The sequence below is a fragment of the Pangasianodon hypophthalmus genome, chromosome 21, assembly GCF_027358585.1.
Source record: "Pangasianodon hypophthalmus isolate fPanHyp1 chromosome 21, fPanHyp1.pri, whole genome shotgun sequence".
Classification (NCBI taxonomy): Eukaryota; Metazoa; Chordata; class Actinopteri; order Siluriformes; family Pangasiidae; genus Pangasianodon; species Pangasianodon hypophthalmus.
Genome location: NC_069730.1, coordinates 2,034,011 through 2,059,723, shown reverse-complemented (window position 1 = coordinate 2,059,723; position 25,713 = coordinate 2,034,011). Strand labels below are relative to the sequence as shown.

Below are 25,713 nucleotides of genomic sequence, written 5' to 3'. Positions count from 1 at the left end.
CATAAATGAATATGCAGAGCGCTATTTCAGGGTTTGGCGCTAATACCCTAATGGTTATTAGCAGGGAACTCTAATGAGCACTGCACATGGACATTATCCGTGCATTCAACATGCTGTATTCAACACGTTCTATGAGGCTGTAACATTATTTATTACCACGGCAGTGCTGAATTTCTGATGTGTTGATTAATTTTCTATTACAGCAGCTCTGACTGTCACAGGTTTATATTAATGCACTGTTTCTAATACATTATCGTTTCTATAGTAACTGCTCATTCACAGGAATTTATAAGGCAGGAGCTCCATGTAAACAGATTTAAAAAGTGTAATCGTTAATATGGTAAAGTTTTTATAAAGAGATGTTTATTTAACATTTATGGAAGGAGTCTCCAGTGCCAGTGCTTTGTAACAGTAAGAGGTAAAGCTGTAACTTTACCTGTAATATTTCTGACACGTCGTCAGGAGAAATGTTTCATTTTGCATTTTATTTAGTGGCGCGACACACCCTCTAACTTCAAGAAAAAAGAGAGGATGGTAAAAGAACGACTGTGAGAACAGGAACTAACTTGTTTTACAGACGTTCCAGGACATTAAATGTAACTATAAATGGATAAAAAGTTTGACGTGTCAATCTTTAATAAATAAAATCGCAAATAAAATAAAATAATTCTTGGCAGATTGATGTGGTATCAGATGAATAAAACACTTTAAGATGTATTGTTATAGGAAAATAGTCACCTTCGCTTTGGGAACGAAACTCTGCTTCAACGCCTCCTCCGTTGATGATTATTTTCCTATAACAGCACAACATAGAGTGATTTATTCCTTACAAAAACAATGTTCTATCAACGTCCTACATGTAGTAATGGTTAGCTACACAGTGTTTCCAAAAAAAACCTAACATCAGTTATATAAGAACGTTTTCAGAACTCCAAGAAAGTGTGATTTTGCATTCTGCCAGCCTGAAATTGTTAGCTGGAAACATTTGGTTCGTATTCGGATCTTTAAAATTCAAGATCCACTTGCAGTAATTGAGACCTTTGATGAAACGGTGCAGATTGCCCATCTGTGCATTTTCAAAGCACTCATCCACTCTCACTCAGATCATCTGCCGTAGATAGAGCGCTTGCTTATTACATCTGAAATGGAGTTTAGGAATTTTTGTACGATTAAACACCTTCACAGACGTCGTGCATCATGGGTGATGCTTCCTAAAGCAACTTTAATTCAGATGTTTCAATGACCTTCTACATGAATATTCCCAAAGTACACCATTAAAAAATAAAACTGAAGCACAAAATACATTAAAATACTACAGAGTATAAATACTAAATGTACTAAATAATTCTAAATGTTAAGAAAATATATTAGTAGACCTTTACCAAGCCATATCAAGATAAAATCTGTGAACCCCTTGAAACCTTCAACAGAGTATTTCCCTTAATTATCCAATGAACCCTTGAAGAACCCTCGAAGGACCTAAGTATATACCAAAAAATACAAAAATAATTTCAATTAGTTTGTAGTTTGCACTACACACTTAACCAGTTACATAAAAAAGGTTCTTCAAGGGTTCTTTAAGGGTTCACTGGATAACGAAAAGGTTCTTCAGTTGTCTACAACTCTTTATTGTTTTCATCACAACATCTAGAACTTGTCATTTAAAATTTAGCTATCTTGGTATTGGTAAACTTTTGGAAAAAAAAGATTCTTTAAAGGTTCTTTAAGGGTTCACTGGTCAACCTTAGGACAGAATATGTCCTTGTCAGAACCCTTTATTATCCAATGAACCTTTAAAGAACCTAGGAGTGTACCAAGATGGCTAATTTATAAATGACGAAATTAATTTCCAATAATTTGGAGTTTGTACCACATGATTAACCACCTACATAAAAAGGGTTCTTCAAGGGTTCTTTAAGGATGCATTGAATAATTAGGGGTTCTTCAGTTGTCCAATTATCCAGTCAATCTTCAAAGAACCCTTGAAGAACTTAAGAGTGTACCAAGTAGCAAGATAGCTACATTTTAAATATCAGGTTCTCGGTATTAAGATGAAAAGAATGACCAAAAAAATTGGAGTTTGTAACCCATAATTACAATTTTGGTTAGAAGAAAAATGTTTTTTTTTTTCAAGGGTTCTTTAAGGGTTCATTGGATAATTAACACTTTTGTTGAGGGACAACCAAAGGACCCATAAAAGTGCTTGCTCACAAAATGTGATCTGATCTTCTGTTAAGTTCTAATAAAAAATAAAGACATTTCGAAGTCACTTACTCCTAAGGAGAACCTCAACGGTTCTGAATTTTGTTCACGTATAAACTTCTATCAGACATTTTCTGTATACATTTTCTGTGCCTGACTGTGTTCTTTAGAAATCCCTTTGTTACCATTTCCTGCTCTGTGAATGTTTTGTTCCACGTTATTCAATGCACCATAATGCACTTGAATAGAAGCCTATAGTAAAGAGCAGGTGACCACTATTGTGTGTTTTTACCTGACAGAGCAAGTCAAACCCACATCTGAACTGGAACATGTGTCGAATTACACTCTTTTTAAGCATGTCGCTGTTTTAATGGTTCACCTAATGGGCGTGTCCCAAACAATAATATACAAGAGATGAGTTTAAAGTCATTAGAAGTCTTGGTCAACAATAAGCATTTACTTTAAAAATGCTAGCAAAAAATAATGATAATGAATATTCTAGGGATTTTAAAGACAACCTGACAATCTGAAAATCGAAAGAGACTTTTTTTTCACTTTCTTAGTTCCGTGTCTCTGGTAATATTGTACGATTAATCTGTAACAATCATATAAGAAAAGAAAACTCATTTTTTCCCATTAACATTAATCAGTTTTGCTTTTTTTTTCTTAAAAAAAATGCCTTCTCATTTTTTAACGTCAACATTCACTCCATTTCCAGGCCAAAGACTGTAATAAAAATCCAGTTTCTGTGCCAGATGAGTCACTACAGTGAGAAGAACAGATCCAGCATCCTTTGGCACATATATAGTTTTTTCTATATTTACTGAAATATAGTAAATATAGTAAAAACTATTTCAGTTACACCATTTCCAGGCGACACAGTAAAATTCCCACGTAGCACTGAATATTCACGTATATATCACTGTGACGAATCCAATTTTCAGCAGCATCTCTCACATCACACGAACGAAATTAACTCACATAGACAACAATTGAAAGTCAGTCACATGTGACATGCAGCCCATTTTTTAAAATCTAAAATAGTGTGGGACAGTCACAGTGCAAAAAAATCAGAAAACAAGCAGACAGATACATATTTTGATTAATTAAGACTGTTTCATGTAGATTCTCCAGGGCTAAAGATATGGGAAGGATTGTTTTTTTAAATAAATTCCCACCTGAAGGAATTCTGATTAATCCCGCTCATTCCTATAGTTCATTTTGTAGACCTGTCTAAACTCCTGCCCCTCCTGTATGAGAGTAAAAACCGCTTACTCAAGCAAAATAATTTTTCGGGTACTGCAGGATCCATGGATAATGATGATGGGAATTCCCATTCCCAGCTCTCCTTGTGCGTAAAGCTAGCTCATCTAGGTGAGTTCACTGGGACTGCGATTCCGCAGGACAAAACAAAAAAGTCGTACAAGTGCGAGAAGTCTTTCATTTGGAATTTGAAGCTTGTGCGCAGGGTTGCCAGGTTTTAGGAAACCTCCTCAACCCCAACTACAACACACAAAAAATTATTCCCAAATTGTTCAGGCATGAGAAAATGTAGATTTTTAAAAAAAAATTCTTTTTCTCAGTCTTCGCCGTCTGTGGAAAACAAGTTAACCATGGTGCGCGCGCATTTCTGATTTGCGCTATGTGCGATACAAGGACATCTCTTGCGGGACAGAGTCTGAGCTTTTCATAAACCGAAACCATCCTTATGTTATTTTCTGCATGAATATTCACATTACTCACACATTACTTAGATGAAGATATGTCATTTCCTTTTTAACATTGTTTTTAAATACAGTGAATAATTAGAACAGGTTTTTACTCTATCTATAATAATTTAAACGTAAAGATTTCCTGGTTACTGTTAAATACAAGTGGAACCCATGGGTAGATGATTAGCATCAGAATAACAATAAATAAACTATCAGAGACCATTAAGAACACCACAATCCATTAAACTACCACAATTGCAACCCGATAGGAAGCACTAATGCTTTGAATAAGTTCTGCTTGTCTGCTTGTGAGAAAGATTGTTATGAATTATCACTAAGTTTAGCATTTAGCATTTAAAAGACTTAACTCACAATGTTATCTTCTTCCTGCAACAGAACCCACAACTTTTAATGAGAACTATAACTAAAAAAAATGTCATTTGGGAGCCTGCACACACACACACACACACACACACACAAGGAAACTTTACGCTAACATAAGCTGTTAGCTAATCAGCTAATAAGGAGTTAGCGCATAAAATGCATAATGCATAGTGCTCTACATCCTGAAACTGCACACTGGGACGCTAAAGCCATATGAACTCAAGCTATGTTGCGGATAAATCTCAGCTTTAGTTTATTACGAAACCAGTGAAATATTTTCTTGGTAAACGGAGGCATCGCTCTGAGCCATTTCTCAAGGTTTAAAGTGACACACATGCAATGCATTGTGGGAGATTCTGGGGAGCTGACTCAGCACCGTGTAGCAGCTATCAGGGTGTCATGCTAGAACACCTGTTTACGTGCTCTAGCATTTGAAGCTTGCCTTAAAGTGGCTCATATGCCTTAAAGTGTCTAATATTAGCTAGTCATGAATTGTAGTATTTGGAATTAAAGTCAGATCACGTGCAGATTTTTAGAGGTCCCAGACTTTTAGTATGATGCATACTAAAAAACTTCATGTAGACAAATAAAATTATTTGTGCATTCTTAATTATATTACACTATCTCATACTGAATATACTAACATTCCCACAAACGAACGACGTAAAGTGACACAAATCGTGCAAATTAGTTTAAGTCTCTGCACCGCACTACAGATGAAAACTTCATAATTATATTATACCCCGAAAATAATATTAATCTGTTGTGTCCATAAACAGTAAAACGAGCCTCCGACTCCGACTCGTTAGCTCTTAAAGCTCAGCTCCGAGGCATGCGATTTCGTCCAGCAGGAAGTCCACGTCCTGCTTCTGCGTGGCCGGGTTGGAGAAGACGCAGCGGAAGAAGTTGGGCTTTTCTCCCAGAGGCTGGTAGCCGATCATGGCCACGCCCTTCTCCATCAGCTTGGCTTTGATCTTTGAAGTGATCTGGAAAAAAAATAGAGATTAGTTTCAACTTCTCATCAATGAAACACATCTGACTCCATGTATTACAATGAATTAAAACTTAGATGTGAAGTTGATTAATTTCCTATAACAGCACATCCTGAGATGTTTTATTTCTCTTATACCTCAGCAATTTGGCAACGATTAAATTTTTTTGCATATTAAAGAATGACACGTGATACTTTTTATCCATTTATATTTACATAAACAAGTTAGTTCCTGTTCTCACTTACGCTACAGCAGCTATAAACACTCGTTCCCTCACCAGCCTCTCTTTATTTCTCTCCTAAAAATGTCGGAAAACCTGAAGTTACAGCTTTACCTCTGACTGTCACAAGGCGCTGATACTGAAGACTCCTTCCATAAATGTTAAAAGTTTTACAGAAAACTTCACCATGTCAATGACTACACACATTTTTCTTTGTTAAATGAATGAGTTGTTATTATATTATATTATAATATATGTATTAGAACAAGCACATTAATATAAACCTGGCTTCCTGCCAGAACTACTTCCAGAGTCGCTGTTACTGAAAATGAAAACATCTGACCAATCAGATTCGAGAATTCAACAGTGCAGTGATAGACGTGGTGGTTATGTGCACATGTGCAAAGTTGCCAAATACAATACAAAACACCAGCAATGCATCAACGTGCCCGTATTATTTATCTATATTTTTGTTTTGAGAGTGAGATTGAGGGTGGTGTTAAATTGTGCTAGGGATGTGTGTGGGAACACGGCCGCTCTGCTATCGCTACATCTTTTTTACGCAGCTGTCAGCTACCTAACAGGTTTTCTCACTTTCCATTATTTTGGGAAGTTTTGGATAATAAGTTGAGGGATTCCATTATTTTCTCACCGTATGAAGTTCTCTGTCTCTGTCAGGACCTGGGGACATGTTCCTCACTCGGCTCGGCAGGTACCAGAAGCACACGTTACTGTGCTCAGGCTGAACAGACAGTAGAGAAAGACGAGTTGTTACCTGCTCACTCGACACGAGATGTGTGATAACTCAGGTAATATTCATAACGTGTCAGTGTAATGTGAAAATTATTGTACTTTTATAATAATAATAATAATAATTATGAGAAAAAAGAAAATGGCATGTTGTGGGAAACAGGCAGGCATACAAAATACAGTAAAACTTGTCTATGTGAGTAAAAATCTCAAAAACTCAATTAAAAGTAGGAGTCTGGAGGCAAAAATCTACTTGTGTGGAAGTAAAAAAAGTGTCCAAGTTTAATCATACTCAAGCATTTAAGTGTAAAAAGTAAATATTTTTAACTGATGAAAAGAGCTGAGCACAAGCTAAGGCAAATTAAGAAATTACCTAGCTATATTAATGAGCTAATTTATGAAACTTAACTAGCTAGCTAATTTAATGAGCTAATTTGCAAAATTTAATTAGCAAGATAATGTAAGAAACTAATTTACAAAATGTAACTAGCTAGCTAACATGCAAAACTTTCTGAAGTGATCTATCTATCTCTCTACCTAGCAATCTAACTAACTACACTATATTACCAAAAGTATTCGGTCACCTGCCTTGACTCACATATGAACTTAAGTGCCATCCCATTCCTAACCCATAGGGTTCAATATGATGTCGGTCCACCTTTTGCAGCTATTACAGCTTCAACTCTTCTGGGAAGGCTGTCCACAAGGTTGAGGAGTGTGTTTATAGGAATTTTTGACCATTCTTCCAAAAGCGCATTGGTGAGGTCACACACTGATGTTGGTTGAGAAGGCCTGGCTCTCAGTCTCCGCTCTAATTCATCCCAAAGGTGTTCTATCGGGTTCAGGTCAGGACTCTGTGCAGGCCAGTCAAGTTCCTCCACACCAGACTCTGTCATCCATGTCTTTATGGACCTTGCTTTGTGCACTGGTGCACAGTCGTGTTGGAAGAGGAAGGGGCCCACTCCAAACTGTTCCCACAAGGTTGGGAGCATGGAATTGTCCAAAATGTTTTGGTATCCTGAAGCATTCAAAGTTCCTTTCACTGGAACTAAGGGGCCAAGCCCAACTCCTGAAAAACAACCCCACACCATAATTCCTCCTCCACCAAATTTCACACTCGGCACAATGCAGTCCGAAATGTACCGTTCTCCTGGCAACCTCCAAACCCAGACTCGTCCATCAGATTGCCAGATGGAAAAGCGTGATTCATCACTCCAGAGAACGCGTCTCCACTGCTCTAGAGTCCAGTGGCGGCGTGCTTTACACCACTGCATCCGACGCTTTGCATTGCACTTGGTGATGTGTGGCTTGGATGCAGCTGCTCGGCCATGGAAACCCGTTCCATGAAGCTCTCTGCGTACTGTACTTGGGCTAATCTGAAGGTCACATGAAGTTTGGAGCTCTGTAGCAATTGACTGTGAAGAAAGTCGACGACCTCTTTGCACTATGCGCTTCAGCATCTGCTGACCCCTCTCCATCAGTTTACGTGGCCTACCACTTCGTGGCTGAGTTGCTGTTGTTCCCAAACTCTTCCATTTTGTTATGATAAAGCTGACAGTTGACTGTGGAATATTTAGGAGCGAGGACATTTCACGACTGGATTTGTTGCACAGGTGGCATCCTATGACAGTTCCACGCTGGAATTCACTGAGCTCCTGAGAGCGGCCCATTCTTTCACAAATGTTTGTAAAAACAGTCTGCATGCCTAAGTGCTTGATTTTATACACCTGTGGCCAGGCCAAGTGATTAGGACACCTGATTCTGATCATTTGGATGGGTGACCGAATACTTTTGGTAATATAGTGTAGCTAGCTAATTTGCAAAATTCAACTAGCTAGATAATTTAACAAACTAATTTACAAAACACAACTAGCTAGCTAAGCTAATAAGCTAATTTAAAAATCTTAACTAACTAATTTATGAAACTTCGAGTTAATGTACTTATCTTTAGATTTGATGATTCATTTTTACAAAGAAAAAAAAAAAAGAAAAATCTTACGGCGTTTGAGATTTGTAAAGAGTACTCTGAAGGTCAATCTGGAAATGTAAGTTTTTTCTCTTGTAAATTTACCCGTTTTTTAAGAGTAGAAATATTTAACTTCAATAATGCTTGAGTAAAGTACTAATCATCCTAAACAGTACTTAAGTACAGTAACAAAGTACAGTTACTCAAGTATTTTCCGCCCCTGGAAAAAGGACAGATTGCAGATATTTCAGTGAAATGCAGGATTTAAAAGAATAACATTTTTAAATGGAAGTCAAGTTGCCATGGTTTCCTGCTTTGTATGAAAAACAAAACCTGAGCCGTATCTCAAATTGCGTAGTGTTGGTGCGAATAATGTTCCAAACATGCAATATTCTGTTAATACCAGGTGATATACTAGAACTGTGTGAAACTCGTGCTGCATCACAGGGCAGTTAAACACACTCGGAGGAATGTACTATCTGCCCTCTTCTGCATATGTGACCTCGCAGATGCCTACGATTGGCTACTTTTGCTGTGATTGACGAGAGAGAGAGAGTATGCCCCTCCCACCCAAACAGCACAGCCAGTTTTGCTCTTTTGACAGCTGTAGCTAGAATCAGATCAGCTAGCTAGTCGTAGCTTGTCCTGTACCATTATTCGTCCAAAAAAAAAAAATTACACGCATCATCTTTGGTCACTTACTTTGCTATGGAAGACCAGCTGAAAATCTTTTCTGCTCTTCAGCTTGTAGTAAAGATACTCAGCGTTCTCCAGGCAGTGGTTGATCTGCGATTCGAAACCTTCTGACCCCTGAAAAGCATTGGGTCAATACTTAACATCAGTGTTTCCATTCACGTTTACACCTTTACATCTCCCTGCTGGACGTCATGTTTATTGAACTGTCCTTCCATTTCCTTCAACCTGTGTGTACTGAGTGAATGTGAATCAGCATTCGTGTTATTGCATGATGTCTAATATTCGTGTGTCTTTGCTCCCAGAGTTCTGTATATAAAACAGGAATTACTGTAAGGAGAATGTTCCAGAGGCACAGTGTGTGAAACATAACAATCAGCACATTAGATGATCAAACAATATGCTCAAGGACAGAACGCTTTGTGCGTGACTTGAAGCAAAAACATGACTGCCCTCTTGGTCAGATTAGGTTTTATTTTTCGATCCAGAAATCAGCACGACTGCTACATAGTTAAATAAAAGCAGCACTAACACTCAAAATGTGCAATTTGTCTTCTAAAAGCTGTTTTGTAAAATTCGAGCCTTCTGAATAGCATAACCTTCTGAACCATTCTGAATTGTCACCGTTGTCAGAATTAGAGCTGGGAGATATGACAATACGATATCAATATCGTGATAAATTATGTAATACACTTTTCTAAGATATTGTGGGTATCGAGATATCATTTTATAACATAAAAAAAAAACTATGGAAGCAGCTGATTTGATGTTAAAGTTTTAAAATTATAAAGTTTTTTTAAATTATTATTACTATTTTTTACAGATTGTAATTTTCCCCCATTTTTTTCAGTGGTAATTTTTTATTTTAATTTGAATTGTATTTGTTTTGAACTGCATCACTACACTATTCCTGGCAGTTTGCTAATGAACCCAGGTAAATATCGTAGATCGTGTCATAGAAATGTCTTTAAATATCAAAATAATCAGAATTACAGTTCAGAGTCTTCATTCTAAGCTGTGATTTAGCATTCCGCATCCCGGGTTTCTTGTGTTTTCGTTCCTTGTTTTTCCTAGATTCTTTGGATCCCCTACTTCTCTAGGTACTTCATTCTTGTGTTCATTTACAAGTCAAATTTCTAGTATTTACTCAGATGTTGAACTCTGTTTGTGTGCCTGACCAGGCACTGACCTTAATATCCACCGGATATGACCTGATATGGGTAAAAAAAAAGTGGTTTTTTATTTGTTTTATGAATTTGGTGCCACAGTTCCACTGAATCCACCCTGAACATCCACTGAATCCACCCTGAACATAACATAAATATTAATTAGTGATTTTCAGTGGCGTCCAAGATTAATTTTTTTGGCTTTAAACTTCTTTCATTGTATATTTTCACTCTGATTAACAGTTTCCTTACATTACCCACAATGCAGTTTGGCTACTTGATGATGGTGGTGGCAGTACTTGCATCATCTCTTCCTAAAGGAAGTGAAGTTCAACTTTCATGCTAATACAGCCATCAACTCCATCATGCTAGTCACCTTGTAGATCGCTAGCCGAGCCAGATTTCTGCCATAATGTTTATAGTAGCATTGCATTCTGGGACTGAAAACTGAGCGAGAAAAGATTATGATGTCCTCTTATCTTTAATAGCTAACAAGGAAACCTGACTGTCATCACTTAACAAATTAGCACCAGCATCATTTCAATATAAACATATTTAATGTGTGGAGTTTCCTATAATGCTGCAGTGTTTGTTCGAGAAACACAAGTTTAAACGAATTTAATGCATTGTGTCTGAATAAAGGTCAGATCCGGATAAGAACAACACCAGGGTTGCCAGAACTAGGCTCTTTTTGATTGCTGTCACAGTTTTTTTTTTTTTTTTTTTAAGCTGGAGGTTTGGCCTTGGAAGATTTGAATACATTAAAAATGTTTTGCAAACCAAATAGGTAAGAGGATTTTTTTCTGAACAGTAAATTCATGGTCTATGGAGCATGACTGTAACTACTGCAGCTACGAAGGCTTTGTTTGTGTGTATAAAGGCGTTTAGGGAAAAATCAGTCATCTGCTCATCTGTTTTAGTTCAAATGTAAAGACTAGAAAAGTTTACATGCACACTTTCTTCTTATATTTTTCCTAGAATGTTCATTTTAAGTCTATATGTCCATTTTAATGTAAATAGGCTATACAATGTACATCTCAGTTGTATAATTGACAATAACTAGATAAAAATAGATTATTTATTAGTGCTAAGAGCTCTGATCTTGTTCTTAATATGAACTATCAGTTTGTAAATTTGATCATTTTTTTTTCTAGTACATTTTCTTATAGAGGAAAGAGAATGCCTTGAGGTACCTTAGCCTTCCACATGAGCCAAAGCTTAAAGACGTCGACGTGCCGCCCACACTGGATGGTCTTGTCTCCGGTGTCGTACGACATGTCGTAGTGCTTGTCGGTTTGGAAGAGATACTCAGCGCATTGCTTATTGCACGCCTCCAACAGACCCTGACATCAGCACACAGATGGGTAAATCATCTGATCCAAAATGTGGTTCAGGTTTTGAATAAATATGAGCTGACTGACCTTCTGTCGCACCAGAATGGCAGAACACTGCAACGGGGCGCCCATCATCTTGTGGGGATTCCAGGTGACGGAAGAAGCCCTGAGGAGATAGAGAACAATCTATCAGTGGGCTCGATGAGAAAAAAAGATTAACGCAGAGAAATGTGTTAAATTACGTGGTCTCATCGATGAAATAATAAGAACGATGTGGGGCTAAAACTATGACAAACATAGTTTTTTTTAATAGTCCGTAATGCTTGACTGGCTTCATGTTTCCTCCAAGTACAAAAATCGATAAACAGAACACTTTTGTTCAAACCAAAAAAACTTGAAAAAGTTCATCTTTCCTTTTGTGTAATTTCTACTTTGATTAATCTATCTTCTGTTAGTTTCCCTTCTTTTGAAGAGAAAAAAGGATGACTCAGTATATAATCCCGTTCATTACGCCCACACCTGTTTTTTCCATGCGCCTTCTCAATCGCTGCTGATGGCATGTTATGGATGCGTGTGAAAAATATCTGCGCAAATGGATATCAAATCCAGGGTGACCTCCACCTGCTTCATTGTTAAGCTTTCAAGTTTTTTGATTGACAGAAGCATTCAGTCCATGCCATCATTCTGCCTCAGGTTTTTAAATATTCATAATCTTCATTTAGATATTAGACACAAATATGAACTGACTCAGAGGGATGTGGGCAAAGTCAAGGTCCTCTGCTTTAATTTTATGCCCAGTTTCACCTGAATGACTCAGCTCTTCTCTAGCTTGACGTTTTACATCAGATAAAATATGGCTTCTAGTTGTCGAGAGAGAGAAAACCTTGAGAATGTCCCATAGATTCAACAAGGTCAAATACAAATTCGTATAAATTCATTTATTCATACAATTCGTATTACTGTCCTTTATTTTAGTCGTGAAGTTAAGAGCTTGCTTTTAAAGACTTGTCCTGTATAGACATGTGTGTCTGAAAGGTGTGTTATAATCTGATAGAAGGTCAAAACTTTTTTTTATTCCTTTTTTGAATCCAGACAAGCCACAAGAGCAAAATGTTCATTATGACATTAATACTTGAGTCAGAAAAATATGAATGATAGATTGAAATGAAAGCTGACGACTGATTAGGACAAAATGGGACCAAATGTTGATTACCAACAGGAGTACTCAGACCTTCTTGATTCTTTTACGTGATGAGCGTGGGTCCATTTACATTAGGAGCGCAGGTTCATTTGCAATAAGGGCGGCGGCTATGCTCAAGATTGTAAACTACTTTGCAAAAGTTTAGGTGTGCTAGAGCAGGCTTCGACAACAGCAGTATTTTAAGCACATCGTATCAAGCACTCAAAAATACTGTAGCAGAACTGAATAATGTATGAGAAAAAGTCTGTAGTACAGTGAATCCGGTTTTTAAACATGAATCATTGTAGCAGATCCTCTGTCACAGCCAATACTATGCATTTTTGTAAATTATTTAGCTGAAGGCAGCTCATCGAGAAAGAGGAGCGCTTTCAGACTTTTATAGATCTGATTAGTGAACTGATGACTTGTTCCAAATTGACAATGAAAACAGTGTTTAAAGGTGTTTACAGAGGACTCTCAGTGTATTCTTTCCTTTTCATAACAAATCTCATCTTTTCATCAGAAAAGTGGCTACAATGACGCAAAATACAACTACTTTAAACTGTACGCACTGGGGACCAGGATCCTGAGTGGGAGGTTTTTAACGTTCATGCAGGAGAGTGGTCAGATCTAGGACAAGGAAAGATCACGTACATTAACATGAACATGAATGTGCGGCAATGTATTTACAGCCTTCATTCATTCATCCTTAGTAGCTGCCTGGTCAGGGTCGTGGTGGTTTAAATTCTAGTTTGTTTATATTTTGGGAAGAACCAACTAAAGAGCCTAAAAAGTCATAGCCAGAATTCGCACACTATGCTGACACCGCTGATATTTCTACATCCGGGGATTTTTCAGTAATTTTCCAGGGGTGTATTTGTAGAGTTCATATTTAATTATTTAAAAAAAAAAAAAAAAAAAGACTTCGGGTTAAGGCCACACCAACTTCGGGTTTAAATTTGAATACAGATACAAATATTTGGAGCACTAAACAGATAGAGATTGTGTCATATACAGTATGAACAGTTATTGCACTGTAGTCCTGCTGTACAAACCTGTGTATTACATGTAATTAATACATACTGACATATTAAATACTAAATAACTTACTGTATAATATGTTTTAAAGGACCTTCAGCCAAAGCCAAAGTTATTAAGTAAAAGGAATTACCTAAAGTAGGTAAACGTTCTTACTTCTCAATGCCCTGCAGTTTGAGCTTGTGCTTCTTGGACAGCAGTAATCCGCCTCCCCAAGCTGCCTGTAAGAGTGAAAAGCTGCCTGTGATAAACATCAACGCTTCACACGTTCATTATTCTGTTCTTCAGCATGTATGGAAAATGATCTAGATCAGCTAAATACATCGACATGCATCCACAGGCCGCATTTTTCACAGATGTTTGCGATGTCCGTGAAAGGATCGAAGGCTCCGTAGACCGTGGTTCCTGCCGTGGCGTTCACGTAGAACGGAACCAGACCCTGTGGAGACAGATCGAGGTTCTTCAGCTAGCAACAAGTCATAGTTAATTCTTAATTATCCAACAGCATGATAATGATAACTCCTGTGATGTCACTGTACATGTCACGGGCACAAATAATGCAGTTTTATCAAACTTCTAAAGCGTAATGCCAATATGGCTGACAATGGAGTAAAAACCCAAACACTGTGCTACATATCACGTATCATGAACATGTCTTCATGTTTTTTGATGATAATTTTGCCCTAAAATAGCTTCTGGTCATTGTTAGCCATATTAGCATGTTTGACCCACCTTGGCTTTTGCTGCCATGATGCTGGATTCCAGTTCTGCTGGAATCATTTTGCCCCTTACAAACAGACATAAGCAGTGTGTTGTTAGCATCTGGATACGAGCCCAAGCACAGAAAGTCACAGGCACCGGGCCGATTCTCACCTTTCATCACACTTCACGGCGATGACGTTTTCAGTGCCGATCCCGAGAACCGCCGCAGACTTCTTGATCGAATAATGGCTCTAATGGAGAAAGATGAAACAGGGCGAACACAATCAGCATCTCCTTCAGTTACTTTCACATCAGTGCACATAATCAAATGTAGGCTCATGTAGAATAGAGTGAAATAGAACAACACAAGTGAAAAGAATACAACGATATATAAAAATAGCATCACAATTCATTAATTCAATGAGGACTTAATAAAATAAAATAGAATTGCAGAGAATTGAACTATATAGAAAAGAACAGGACATATTAACAAGGAAATAAACTAGGAATAGTATAGAATAGAAAACATTAAAATAGAATACAATAGGACAAAATAAAAAAATAGAATAGGATAGGACTTAAAAAATGAAATAGAACGAAATGCAACAGAACAGAATAAAATCATCAAACCTCACAATCATTATATCATGACATGAGAGGTTTATGTGTTTCTAGCAATAAATGTAATGTAATAAAATAGTATAGAATTTAATATAATATGACTATATAGAATAAAATAGATCATATTTATATATATATATATAAAACAGAATAGAAATGAATAAAAGAATTCATTAAGAATAATAAATTATGAAGAGAGTGTGACAGAATATAGAGCAAAATAGAATAAAAATAGAATATAACAAACAATTAAATAGAATACAATTTAATTTTAGACAAAATAAAAATAGGACAGAACTGAACCAAGAATAAAATAGAGTACAACACAGCAGAGTAGAATAAGACAGAGTAGGATAGAATAGAGCAGCATGAGAATATAAGAGCATGACCAGTTTACGCTGACTGTTAGGAGGTCTTGCTGGACGTCTGATTTAATAAAATTTAGTACGGCCCTGGTGAAGAAGCAGGTCTGCGGCCCGGCGGGATTAATGTTTGGCAAACATTAATAAGCGAAGCATTTATAAAAGCACAGCTATATAAGTAACCTCGCATGTGGATCAGCGTGGGAGTGAGGGAGTGTAGGAGTGAGTGTAGGAGTGAGAGAGCACCTGATCACAACAGAGGAAAAATCAGAAAAAGAGAGTGCATCCGCCAACAATAACACAAACCCGACAATGCTTTAAACCATTGCAAAATTAATCGTGGTGAACTTATTTGACTATAAGAAGATCAAGGTTCTAGTTACTACTGTTGTGTTTTTGCATAATACTAGAACTGTGTAGAACAGAGCAGAATAAAACCAGGAGAATAAAATGGATTAAAATAAACATTAAAATAGAGTAAAAATAGAATAAGGCAATAAGATTGATCAGAATATAACTAATTATAGAATTAGATAGAAAACAAAATGGCTTAGAATATAACCATGAAAATAGAAAATACAAATAATACAAAATAGAATGAAAATACAATAGACTAGAACAAGAAAATAAATTAGAATAGAGCAATAAAATAGGATTGAATAGGATGAACAGAATAGAATTGTCTGTAGCAGCACAAAACTGAGCAGAACAATAAAATGAATTGGAATATAATAATAAAATTGAATAAAAATAGAATACAACAATAAAATAAATTAGAGTACAGAGTATAGAATAAAAAAGAACAGAAGAGACTAGAATTGTGTACACTCACGTGTGCGGAGGTGAACAGGGCAAGGCGAGGTAGCGCCTGCATGCCTTCAGTCTTCACCTTCGGGAAGTAGTGATACCTGGCCAGCAGGACGCTGTAGAGATTTGATATTGTGCCACCTGAGAAACAACAAGAGAAAAAAAACCCAACACTTTTCAGTAATTTCAGAAAATAAACTTCAAACATTGTAGCTATATTTTATTTTTTATAAATCAGCAGTATTTTATTGTGACGTTACCCGGGCAGAAGATTCCGTCTCCTTCCTCTTCAGACCAGCCGATGATGGACTGCATTTTCTTCAGAAGGACTTCCTCCATAAGGATAAACACTGGAGCAACCTCATAGGTGAAGCTGCAAACACACAGTCACATATTTCAGACAAAATATACAAATAAATAAACAATAAAAGACAACAGGCTATTGAACAATTTGAGAGTCTTTAGAATTTTTAACTTCCAAAGACCAGATGTTCCTAAGATCTATAGTCCCAAGAGCCTATAATGTTAGTACCTTTATTCCCAAGACTCAACATTCCCAAGCCTCTACATTCCCAAGACTCTATTTTCCTAAGACCTATATTCTCAAGCCTCTACATTCCGAAGACTCTTTATTCCAAAGACTCTATATTCCCAAGACCACATGTTCCTAGGACCTATATTCCCAAAACTCTATAGTGTTAGTACCTATATTCCCAAGACTCTTCATTCCCAAGACCCTCTATTCCCAACACTCTACATTCCCAAGACTGTACATTCCAAAGACTCTATGTTTCTAGGGCCTATATTCTCATGGGCCTATTTTCCCAGAACTCTATACTCCCTAGACCCTATATTCCCAATACCCATATTCCCAGGACCCTATGTTAAAGACCTATATTCCCAAGACCCTATATTTCTAGAACCTGTATTCCTGAGACTCTGCTTCTAAGACCTTTATTCCCAAGACCCTATGCTGGTAGTACGTATATTCCCAAAACTTTGTTCTTAGGACCTACATAAAAACTATGTTTTGAGGGTTCTATACTCCCAGGGCCTTAGGGAACTTCCTAAGGTCATGTTTGAGGTCATGAGGTCATTAATACTTCTACCTAATTTATATAATATTTGTAAACATAATTTAGATATTATTAACTGAACCTACACATAAACTATGAAGTATACCATACAGTATTGATTGATGTTTGTCTTCTTTTTGCATTGCATCTAAAAATAGGGAAATATTTTAAAATTGCACATATATTATATCTGATCAGTCTGTTCCTTTATGCTGAGAAGATGCAAAACATTGATAGCAGTTAATTATCATGATTATATTTGGTTAATATTAAATAGGGCCATGGACGCTGGCTTATTCGAAACTTTGTCAGTTTTCATTGCTTTTCAAAAATAAGATAATCATATAGACCAATTTGAAACTCATTAGCGCTAATCCTGTTTTAATCTAGAGCATGGTTGAAATCCTACATGTTTGTGTTCGCAGTCGAGGTGAGCCATTCTCCTGCCAGTCCAATGATGTCCAGTCCACTTGAGAGCTGGTTGAGGAATCGTGGGTGACCTAGAGGTTTAGCAACAAAAAAGGAAGGTCAGGACAGGAACTCTGTACAAGTGTGCTGAGCGCGACAAAGAATCTATGAGAGAGAGGTTTAGCATTATTTACTGCATGTGTGTAAACCTGTTTTAACTCCATATTTCAGCGTGTTCCTGCAGTCGACCAGCAGCTGCTCGAGGTTGTCTGGCTGCTCTGGCAGCTCCAGGCTGAAGCCCTCCAGTCCTTCCTTCAACTGGTGCGGATGGTGGAAGTCCAGCACTTTGGAGCTGCGGTTCATAGACTTGCTGATGTACGCCAGCAGGATGTTCAGCAGCTCCTGCAGGAAGTGTTTGGTCAGCTCCTCGCTGTTCTCTGCAGGAAGGAGATCTAAGTGAAATACGGAGAACTTTCGATTAATTTCCATGTTTTTGTAATCTGTTGGTACTTAAACACTGATAAAGACCAAAGATATCTTTCACCACACATTCAAGAACAAGATCAGGCCTAAAGAGGAACCAACAGAACTTCTGATTCTGGTTCTTGCTCATTTTCCACCACGTTGACAGACAGTGTTGTTTGGTTAACCAAACACCCAAAGTGTAAAGTCCTGTCCTGAAGATGTAGGAAAACCTAAAGTTACAGCGCTGATTCTTACAAACGCTGACACTGGAGACTCCTTCCTTACAGAAAACTTCACCATATCAACTATTTTGTAATCCATTTATGTGGAGAGTACAAGTCCCTTACCAATGAACTGTTACTGTAGAAATGATAACAAATTAGCATCAGCACATTAATATAAACCTGTGATTAGCAGTTGCACTATTGTCAGAGCTACTGTTATAGAAAATTAATCAACACCTTCTGACCATTTAGAATTCAGAATTCAAAAACACTGTGGGATAAATGAAATAACATTAATTATAATAACAACATTAGCAAAATCATGAAGTTGTCACCCCCCGTTAGATCTTCTTGATATGAATCAGAAGCAGGAACTGAAACCCACACAGCAGAAATCTGTAGTACTGAACTGGCACCAAAAAGTTTCATTGGTTTAAGGAATAAAAAAAAAAGTCACAAATGTCTTCGGTGAAGGTTCCCTAGTAGAAGGTCTTGGTGAGAAAACGTGTTTTTCAGTCATCAGGACAAATCACTCCTCAGCCAAGGGGCTTCAGCGGTTCTCCTGAAGGTCGAGACTCCCTGTTGTTTAAACACTGTAACATCAGACTAATGGAAAAGTGTGTAGACACCAGGGAGTGTCCCACTGTTCAGTACGCTCTCAAAATAGGTACTTAAATATACCTTTGCTTGTCACTATGGTGGTTTTGTCTATTGTACTTATGTCTTTCATCTGGGAAAGTCAACATAATGTACCTTTAAACATCTGCTGCTTAAAGTAAACTTACACACTACACTAAATGTACACCACACTAAAAACACCAAATTCACTTCTTAAAGACAAAGTTCTGAAAGACAACTTCTGAAAGACAGAAAGGTTCGGGAGATGCGCCCTTAAGAGTACCACCCCAATGAGAGCATAAAACTAAGTAGAACACACAATTCTTAGGACTACAACTAATCAAGTCTGTCAGAAACAAGCTACCCTGTGCCCCCTAAGCCTCTCTGTGCCTGAGTTTAAGTAAAGTAGGCGTGGCGTTTGTGCTTGTCAGTCATGGATAAGGAGGTGTGGCCTTTGTATTTGTCAGTCAAAAGTGTGGCATCTGTGCCTCAAAGTCATAGATAAGAATTATCAGTATTAATAATTAATAATTGTCAGTATTAAAGAGGGATGTATGGCCTTTTTGCCTGTTAGCTCCAGGTGAAGGAGGTGTGGCTTCTAAACCTGTCAGTCCCATAGAAGAAGGTGTGGCCTCTGCACCTGTCATTTCGGGTGAAGTGCTAATTCTTGGGAAGTTGTGAGATCAAACCCAGCACATCCAGAGCATCACTGTTAAACCCTTGAGTTAGATTCTTAATCCTTTATATATGAGTTAATATCTGCTTCACTTCTACGCTGCTTTGGAAAAAAGCTCCTGCCAAACATATAAATGTAATATTTTACATATTTCTCCTTGATTTATTTACAGCCATGTCAGATCTTCTTATGCTTCTGGAATGAGGTCACAATTGAAATATTTGACCATTGAACTGATTTTATTAGATGCACGGAGATAAAAGTCTCAAAACTTATCAAGTTTGCCTGCATTTTTATTCATGAGATTCTAACTGGAGTTCGTCCAAAACCACTGTACAGAGAACAGGCTTTAACAGCTCGAGGCTTCACAGATGTCCTGTTGTTTTTCTTTTCTTTTTACCCTTTTATTTGAGACACTATTTGATGTGACATATGTTGTAGGCAAACCTTTGGTGGCAATAGTTGATTGAGTTCTTGGGCATTTTGGAGCAAAATTATAAGGGCAGCTCTTCTATATCAGCCATCCTTATCACTGATTGCACAAAATGTTGACATTACATGATTGAATAATTAATAGATTTTTTGGAACACAGTGCTTTCAAACATGTCAGACAGGATAAACAGCAATTCAGCTGGGTAATATTAAGCCTCTAACAGATCAAATTTCACATCAGTGTAAGCAAACAAATGTAAGTCCAGTTGAATAAACCGAAGAGTCAGGAGTGGAAAGCCATTTGGATGCTGGCCATAGAAGTAATTTCCCAAGTGTGTAGCTTTTTCACATTAAACTGACAACACTCTATATCTTCTCTAGTAAAGTCTAGTTTTGAAGCTGGGATAATGAACGACCTCGAATCCAGATAGATTTTGCATTAATTCTATGCATATGAAATTAACCTTCCCTGCTGGTGGCACAATAGAACATCTTCCATTTGAGAAATACAAACACAGTATTACAGAGAGGGATAATCCTGACAGATGTGTGTTCTACAGTGACGGCTGAACCTATGAATGAGGATGACGGAGATTTTCAGCACCTTTTCATCTGGTGCATCGTGACACGCCTCACCTTTGCCGTGGACGCTGCTGAAGTCGGTGGTGCTGCAGCCTCCGTCAGCCTGCTCTGTGTTTTTGAAGGGATCTCCGTCCTGCTTGCTCCAGCTCAGGAGTTCACTCATATCCTGTTTGATTTCCATTGAGCTCCTTGAATTCTGAAACAGCAACACACTTTCAACGTTATATTAGCAGTGTTGTCTATGTCCTTGTGTCTATGTCTATAAGCACAAGAAGCTGACTCATCAACTGAGTCAGAATCCAAAAAAGCATGATTCCGATTAAACAATTGCACAAATTTAGGCAGAAAATCCTCTGAACAGGCAACTGATTTGTTCATACCAGCTTTGGCTCCACCCTGTTTATGCTCACCACCACCTTAACATATGTATATACTGTATATTTACATGCACATGTATCCAAATTGAGTGCAAATGTTCATACAGCCCTTATTTTGCAATGCGAGTTCCCGTGGCAGTGGCGGCTCAGCAGTCAGGTCTGCAGCTCTGGGCTACTCATCAGACAAGTGACTGCAAAGTTTTCTACAGTTGGACCCTTGAGTGAACCCTTAAACTGCAACTGCTCAGCTCATTGCACAAACCCTTGTGCGTTCTTCTAATTACGGCTTCTGTTTTTTCCCCAGTTCTTTCATTACATTCGCAATAGCGGTATTTTACGGTAAATGCAAAAAGGAAATGTGTCATACGTATAACACAAGTAGTCTGTTGTGAGTCATTTCGGATAAAAGCATCTGCCAAATGAGTGAATATAAATTTTCCTAAATTGAACCTTAATTCTACAAGTAGCAAAAATGATCAATTAGCATTTGCTAATATATTAATAAAGAAAGCAAATAAGGGTTCTTCTCCTGCTGTTAGATTTAGCCTTTTGCTAGTCACATATCCTCCTGCCATTGTTTGGTCGTGTCTTTCTGACTGTTGGTTTTCACTGATGGAAATTGGTCTTAACATGCTGATATCTTTATTGTCCTTCTTCCAGCTTTGTTTTTTTAGCACTTAGCAGTTTTCCTGATTCCTGTTGACTGCTCACAGCCAACTGCGTAATAGTTTGAACCTGCTTGAAATTTTGCTGCCTTAAATAAAACTTCAAGTGAGCATAAATGAAGTAAAGCATGTCAACGAGGATGCAGTTAAAATCTGTAAAAAAGGGTTTAGTTTGGATGGTGAAACAGGGATTCAAATGAAAAAAAAAAATCCATTAAATAAAAATGAAAAAAATTGTAGAGCTGTAAAAGAGGTTTCACGCAAAAAACGAGGGGGATGTAAAGATGGCACTTTCCTTTTCCCATCTATATGGAGATCACTGAAATTTGTTCACATTGTTATTGACTCTAACATTTAAAGTGAAGTAAAAAAGCCACCTATTTTTTACATTCCACGTTCTTACAGCAGCGGCCTTCTCGGCGAGAATTAATTCAAAACTTGACTTCTGCCATGCGAGTATGATTGAAGTCGAAACCTCATATTCTTTAGAACTATACATTCTGTGGCCCTCAGACACATTCAAAATTAGTAGATTGATTTGGCATTCCTGTCCAGCCCCGAGTGCAGAGGGGGAATTTAACAAAGGCACTCAGAGGACAGCCTTGAGAAAAGCTCTTCTAAAAGGCATGAGGGGTTCGTTATGAATATGAGGAATTACTCTTAGTGAAAGGTTATGAATGTGGAAAAAGGCTGAAGCTGTAGAAAAGGTTTAATCTAAATTAATTTAATGCTCCTCTATTATTCAGGAGCCGAAGAGAAAAAAATGATTGCTATAATTTTCCGTGATAAAAGAGAGGAGTCTGGAATGTTCCATGATATCTTTATGTTTAGAGGTTGCTAGTGCTCTGTGACTTCATTTCACCTCTTCTACTCGCTAACCTTTTTGTTTTGGACAGTTTACCAACACTAAAATTTGTTCATTCATTCAGCTTTAGTAAGTATTTTATATCGGTCATGGTCACAGTGGATCTGCATCCTATCCCGGGAATATACTGGGCATGAGGTGGGAATACACCCAGGATAGGAAGCCAGTTCATCACAGATCACACACTTATTCATGCTTAGGGGCAATTTAGAGTTGCCAGTTCATGTACCAGCGTGTTTTTAGGAGGTGGGTGGAAACCGGAGAGCCTTACAAGGACACGGGGAGAATGTGCAAAACTCGACACAGACAGTATTCCGAGCTCAGGAATGAACCCGGAATCCTGGAGCTGTGAGTGCTGCCCAATATTAAAACTCCCAAATTGTAAAAAAATAATATGTATTAACAAAATAAAAACACGCCGTAACAAAAATAACTTTTTTTTCCTTTTTCAAGTCAACTAAACAATCAGTGTTGGTCGAATAACATTATTTATTTTAAATTTGCGTTAATTTAACACACTTATTTAACTTGGCGTATCCGTTGTTTTCAGAATTTTTCTCTTGTTAAATGAGAAACTTTTCATGATTTAAAGTAATTTTCTTCAATTTATGGTAATAAATTACTGCTTACTGCATTAGTCAACATTAACAAAGCATCAATTTCAGCAGTAATAAACTTTAAATAAAGTTAACAATGCAACAATGTAAGTTAACTCATGGAATAATTGACATTTGTTTAAATGTTAATGAAATTCACCTGAATTGACTAATGTTTTTTCAATCAATCAAACTAAAAAACTCCAATTATACGATTTTTACTTGTTTACCTGTTCCTAAATGTTGTTTACTTGTTCCTAAATGTTAATAAATATATTACTACACTCTTAATAACTGCAAACTCAATATTCATAGAGCTTCATTAGTCAAAAGTTAAACTAAATTACTAACACTTCAGTATTATTAATAGCAGGATTTTATTTCTTTTTTTGCATTTTTTTTATTGCTGTTGCTTTTTTATTTAAGCACCTCAAACACTTACAACTGTCACATATCTGTGCTGAAAAAATGATCTAACTCATGATAATACACTCTTAAAGTTATTACCAAAAGTGCAAAATTAGTCAAAGAGGATTAAATATCTGCTATGTGTACCAGTGTAGGGTGACACTGTTGTTATAAAGAGTTATAGCAATCAGAATAACAGCAACAACTCACCGTTTTAGCAGAAAATGGTTTAATCTTCAGAGTATTCAGAGTAAAAACATCAGTCTGTCTGCGAATGCAAAGTGTTGCACTTTTATCACCTATTCAGCTGAAACCTAAACCTTCATCCCCCCACCTCCAAAAAAAAAAAAAAACCTGGGCGTGTCCCTCACCTGCTTATGATCTGAGGCAGAAGGGTGGAGTGCTAAGGGTGTTGAGTTTTTTGCCCTCCGCCTGCTTTTGTTTGTGTGTGTGGTTGCGTACATAAGCAACCCTTCTTCCTCCGAATTAAAGCTACATGAATCAAACTTTTTTCCAGTATCAGTTTTATAAAAACTAATTTTTAGTCTGCTTCACTTAATGGCTGTGCTGAAATCGCTGAAAGGACACGAGTCCCTACGCTGCACTTAAACTCTGTAAATTTATTCTCCAAACAGGTAAAAGCACTGGATAATTGATGGGTATGTTTTTACAAGTGAGAGAGAGAGAGAGAGAGAGAGAGAGGAGACAGGATGTACAAGAGAAAGGACAAGCGAGATGGAGAGAAAAAGCAGGAATACAGCATGATTATTACACCACAGCGATGCTGAATTCTCAGTTCTGATTGGTCAGTAGTGCAGCTGCAAGTCACGAGTTTGTATTAATGCACTTGTTCTAATATGTTATTGTTTCCATAGCAACAGCTCATCCACAGAGACGTGTACGGCGGATGCTCCACATAAACACTGTTGATATGGTGAAGTTTTCTATAAGGAGATGTTTATGTAACATTTATGCAAGTCTGGAGTCTCCGGTGTCAGCGCTTTTTTAACAGTCAGAAGTAAAGCTGTAACTTTTCCAGCATCTTCAGGACAGAGGAATTTGACGTTTTCACGGTTTCTTGGAAGCTTGACAGACTGTGATTTTTGTCTTATTAACTTCAAGAGCGAGAGAAAAAGGGAGCGGCTGGTGAAGGAATGACTGAAGAACTGGAACTGACTTGTTTCATGGACATTCCACAACATTAAATGTAGCTATTAGTGGATAAAAAGCAAGAGTTGTTCATTAAAAAATAAATTGTAACCGTTGTAAATTGCTGTGATATAAGAGGAATAAAACACTTCATGTTCTAGGACATTGCTGAATTCTCCAACCTGATTCGTTCTGATATGTTTCTGTGTCTATAGTAACAACCAGTATGGTGGATGAGCTACATGACCTAAGGCTAAAAGTAAACAGACAAAAGAAGCCTGTTGTTATTTAACAAAAAAAATCATCTGTTGTGTTTGTCACAGGAACAAGGACAAGATGGTTTAACCAGTATTTTATTGTAATGGGTGTGTGTGTGTGTGTTTGTGTGTGTGTGTGTGGATGCAGACATACAGAACTGGTTCCTATAATACTGGTTCTCTATGCTACTAAACAGATCAAAGAACTGCAACGCAACACGCATGTGATGGACAACTGCAGAACTCCATCTCCACCATAACAGTCAGAGCGAGACTCTGTAATGTCAAGTATCTCTGTATAAAGCCTGTATAAAGGACATTATATACTGCCATGGAAACACAGGAATAAACACATGACTGCCAGGACAACCTGAACTTAACCACGATGAGAGATTGTATCTGTATTTCATGCCTCAGATGCGCTGTAATTTTTTTCATTTCAGCCCAAAATTTTGAATTTTGTCACACAGGTATTAGATGTTGTCGGTTGACAAATATTTGTTTGTTTGTCTGAGAGGATCCTAAACGTGGGTGATTACAGTCTGCTCCCTGGGAAATTGCTTTTCAATTCAGTCTAAAAAATAAAGAAAGAAATGCTTGTAGGAGAAGTAAAATTATTTTGTCATGACCTGTTCATTCTTCAGACCTGATTAAAAAAAGAAGCAGTGTCTGAATAATACAGCTGAGAGCTGCAGATTAGAAAGAGTTCAGAGGAAGTTACTTGTAAAAAGAAAGACTAGATATACAGGTTACTCCCATTCATACACAAGGGGGATGCTAACTTT

General features: G+C 37.4%; 1 protein-coding gene across 1 annotated transcript; it reads right to left on the bottom strand.

The window, feature by feature from the left end:
- Positions 1-1,195: 1,195 nt before the first annotated feature.
- gad3 (glutamate decarboxylase 3) lies at positions 1,196-23,861 on the bottom strand. The gene is made up of 15 exons (XM_026941178.3): positions 23,733-23,861; positions 20,666-20,807; positions 17,823-18,065; positions 17,615-17,705; positions 16,390-16,502; positions 16,155-16,270; positions 14,511-14,590; positions 14,370-14,424; positions 13,960-14,076; positions 13,794-13,858; positions 11,507-11,585; positions 11,279-11,428; positions 8,929-9,036; positions 6,163-6,252; positions 1,196-5,284 (listed from the first exon to the last, which is right to left on the bottom strand). Exons 2-15 carry the CDS (start codon positions 20,790-20,792, stop codon positions 5,111-5,113), a joined length of 1,608 nt encoding a protein of 535 aa, XP_026796979.1. The 5' UTR covers positions 20,793-20,807; positions 23,733-23,861; the 3' UTR covers positions 1,196-5,110.
- Between the last annotated feature and the right edge of the window lie 1,852 nt (positions 23,862-25,713).